This window comes from Malaya genurostris, chromosome 3 (genome assembly GCF_030247185.1).
Source record: "Malaya genurostris strain Urasoe2022 chromosome 3, Malgen_1.1, whole genome shotgun sequence".
NCBI lineage: Eukaryota > Metazoa > Arthropoda > Insecta > Diptera > Culicidae > Malaya > Malaya genurostris.
This window is the reverse complement of record NC_080572.1, coordinates 167,928,701-167,931,801: the sequence shown is the minus strand read 5'-3', so window position 1 is coordinate 167,931,801 and position 3,101 is coordinate 167,928,701. Positions and strand designations below refer to the sequence as shown.

General features: G+C 34.9%; 2 protein-coding genes across 3 annotated transcripts; one reads left to right on the top strand and one right to left on the bottom strand.

Annotated features, from left to right (window-relative positions):
- The first annotated feature begins 238 nt into the window (after nt 1-238).
- LOC131439330 (deoxyribonuclease TATDN1) lies at nt 239-1,532 on the top strand. 2 transcript variants are annotated; one of them, XM_058610225.1, is made up of 5 exons: nt 239-313; nt 403-461; nt 520-699; nt 754-1,351; nt 1,407-1,532. In XM_058610225.1, exons 2-5 carry the CDS (start codon nt 407-409, stop codon nt 1,501-1,503), a joined length of 930 nt encoding a protein of 309 aa, XP_058466208.1. In that variant the 5' UTR covers nt 239-313; nt 403-406; the 3' UTR covers nt 1,504-1,532. The 2 variants fall into 2 exon arrangements, with proteins under 2 accessions (XP_058466208.1, XP_058466207.1); XM_058610224.1 differs by having other exon boundaries at nt 246-461.
- On the bottom strand, nt 1,521-2,472 carry LOC131439333 (protein SGT1 homolog). The gene is made up of 2 exons (XM_058610228.1): nt 1,974-2,472; nt 1,521-1,805 (listed from the first exon to the last, which is right to left on the bottom strand). The coding sequence occupies exons 1-2, from the start codon at nt 2,334-2,336 to the stop codon at nt 1,617-1,619; spliced, it is 552 nt and encodes a 183-aa protein (XP_058466211.1). The 5' UTR covers nt 2,337-2,472; the 3' UTR covers nt 1,521-1,616.
- Nucleotides 2,473-3,101: the final 629 nt, after the last annotated feature.

Sequence of the window (3,101 nt, the reverse complement as noted above, 5' to 3'; positions counted from 1 at the left end):
TCGGATACGTGAGCAATATTCGGCTAAAGAAATTAATAAAAATAATCTGGGCGTCGACGGAAGTTGATTGATCGTCTGAACCGTGTTTAATGCATGCGTTTCCTGATGAAAACAAACCAATCTAATATGCATTTGTGGTTGTAAATGAGCTGTCAGAGAGCCTAATGCTCTGAATTATCGATATCGTCGATATCGCGGTAATATCGATATTATCGATAAGTATCGATAAGTTTCCCATCTCTAGTTTAAAAAAGAACATACGAAAGAAAAATGTTCAAAACATCTCAAGATTAAAAAAGGCAGTCGAGTAATGGTGACTTTATTTAATGTGAATTTGTATTTTTACTGATTTCTGAATTTCTTATGGTACTTGACAAAAAACGGATTATCGTGTTGTTGCAGATACATGAAATTTATTTGTCATTTGATTAAACAATTCACCAATATGCTAAAAATCATAGGTACAGGAATTCAAACATAAATTAAGATTTAACACATAAACACACCTCTGGTTTTCAGATATTGGAGCTAACTTGACTGACCCAATGTTTCAGGGTATCTATGGTAATTCATCTAAACATCAACCAGATTTAGATATAGTTTTAACTCGTGGTTGGAATGGAGGTTTGCAGAAAATTATCGTTACATGTGGGAACGTTTCCGACTGCAGCTCTGCCGTTAATATCGTCAATACAGATGGTAAGGTTTCTTTCTGTACAATGCTGATAGTTTTGAAATTCATTTCGATTATAGATCGACTGTTTATGACTGTTGGTTGTCATCCAACAAGGTGCAATGAGTTTGATCCAGATCCAGAAGGCTATTTTCAATCCCTGTGCAAACAAATCGATGATAACCGAAGTAAGGTAGTTGCCATCGGAGAGTGTGGATTAGACTATGATCGATTAAACTTTTGTGACAAAGAGATTCAGAAAAAGTTTTTTGAACAACAGTTAAATTTGGCTACAAATTTTAATCTTCCGCTCTTCCTACATTGCCGAAATGCTCATAACGATTTCATTGAAATTTTGGTACGAAATTTGGACAAGCTACCTAAGCGAGGCGTTGTACATACATTTGATGGAACTTTGGAAGACGCTCGAAAATTGATCGAGCTTGGATTTTATATTGGCATCAATGGATGTTCGCTAAAAACCCAAGAAAATTTGAAAATTGTATCTGATATTCCAGACGATAAAATTATGATAGAAACCGATTCCCCTTGGTGTGAAATTCGACCTTCGCATGCTGGTTCTAAGTTTGTGAAAACTAAGTTACCATGTGTTAAGAAGAAAGAAAAGTGGGAAAAGAATTCCTTAATTGCGGGTCGGTGTGAACCTGTAATGATTATGTAAGTTATTCAGGTTAAGATTTTATTTCGTTTATTACAAGGTTGATCTTTTCAGACAAGTCTTAGAAGTGCTATCAGGTGTAAAAAAACAATCAGTAGAAAATTTAGCTAATATATATTACAATAATACGTTGAACATGTTCTTCAATTAGCAAGAAAAATACAAATATTTGCAGTTATATTTTATTTGTTTTACAGTATTTAAAAAAGCAACGAATCTGAATTTGAGAAAAACAGTGATCACGAAGAGAATATATTGTTTAAATTATTTCCATTTTTTGAACTCACATCCGTCCGGTGGTTTAACATCTACAGTTTTTGCTCCAACTTCATCCCAATTTGTGCTAAGAACGGTACCTCCAGATTCATAATAAGACTTTACCATAGCTTTACGCGTTTCCTCGCTGGCATCTGAGTATATTTTTCGAAACAATTCCTGAACTGCTTCATCTCCCTGTTAATAAATACAAAAAAAATGATTAAAACATGTTTTTTCGTGGCTCAAGTTTAGGATGCCTGCACCATCATTCATTTCGGAAACAAAAATCTAAAATTATTTGCTGACAATATAACCGTTTTTCCTGCATAAATATTGCCAATATTTTACATTCGATTATTTTACCTGAGGTTTCTCCTCTGCTTCCTGTTTTTCGATGTCCTTAGAGATTTTATCCCAATCATGAACATTTTTCGCGGTCGAAGACTCGTTCAATAGAATTTTTTTCTCTAGTGTTTCCCAGCGGTTTCCAACCATCTTGGCTAGCTTTATTTCAACTTTGCTCGGGGTCACTTTGTGTGAACTTTGCTCATGGTTGATTGTATCCCATAGGTTGATGGTGATCGGTTCAATTCCGTCTGCCGAAAGACTAACGAATTTCGGTTCTATCACCACGGAATAGTTTTTGTCGGTGGCATTCTTCAGCATCACGGTTATTGTTACCGCCGTATCCGACTGGTACCAATCGTACTTTACTAAGTTAGCCATTCTTCTATAGTGCTAAAACTGTGAAAATCTTAGTTCGATTCGACCTAGTTTCTCCAATCTGTTTTTAGCTTTAGATGAAAGTGAGGATTATAGTGACTGTTTTGATTTTTCTAGAAAATACTCCTTTTGTATTGACAGTTTTCTTGTGTAACAAACAGGGTTGCCACATTTAAATCTGCATTTAGGAGAAATTTTTTTTGGAGAAAAGTTTGTAAATCTGTTTCGAGGGATTAAAAATCTATATATATTCTCGTTGCAGTTGAAAACTGAAAAATACTTCCAGCGACAATCATTATTATCACGTGCGACGTGGGATTAACAGATGGGATTGGTAGTAGTTGCGACAGTAGTGTGTACCAGTATTAATTAATTTTTATTCTCTTTTCAGTACTATCACACAATCGGGTAACGATTTTATTACGTTTAAAAACAGCAAAATCTCTATTTCTGACCGAAAATATGTCATCTGTATATACACAGAATCTTGATCCCAAATTTATCTACACTGATAATCATTTTTATCTAGTTTTTGCGGAGAAATCACTCATTGTCGAGCTCTTCTATAAGCTACCCAAAATTAGGTCGTTATCTACTCAAACTTTGAAGCAGTTCTGTCAACTGTTTTTTCCAAAAATCTGTATTTGCCGGAAAAATCTAACCCATACAATCAACATGATAAGTTGAATGTGACACCGTGCGATGGCGTTGCTGAACTGAAGATTGATGTCGCTCCAAGCTGACATGGTCTGGTAATAGTTTTATTGT

Excerpts from the sequence above, each read along its gene's own strand:
- LOC131439330 (XM_058610225.1), top strand. The coding sequence starts at position 407 with ATGAAATTTATTTGTCATTTGATTAAACAATTCACCAATATGCTAAAA. Across the intron at positions 462-519 it reads CAATATGCTAAAAATCATAG|ATATTGGAGCTAACTTGACT; the intron begins GTACAGGAATTC and ends TCTGGTTTTCAG. Across the intron at positions 1,352-1,406 it reads TGTGAACCTGTAATGATTAT|ACAAGTCTTAGAAGTGCTAT; the intron begins GTAAGTTATTCA and ends TGATCTTTTCAG.
- LOC131439333 (XM_058610228.1), bottom strand. The coding sequence starts at position 2,336 with ATGGCTAACTTAGTAAAGTACGATTGGTACCAGTCGGATACGGCGGTA. Across the intron at positions 1,806-1,973 it reads AAGCAGAGGAGAAACCTCAG|GGAGATGAAGCAGTTCAGGA; the intron begins GTAAAATAATCG and ends ATTTATTAACAG.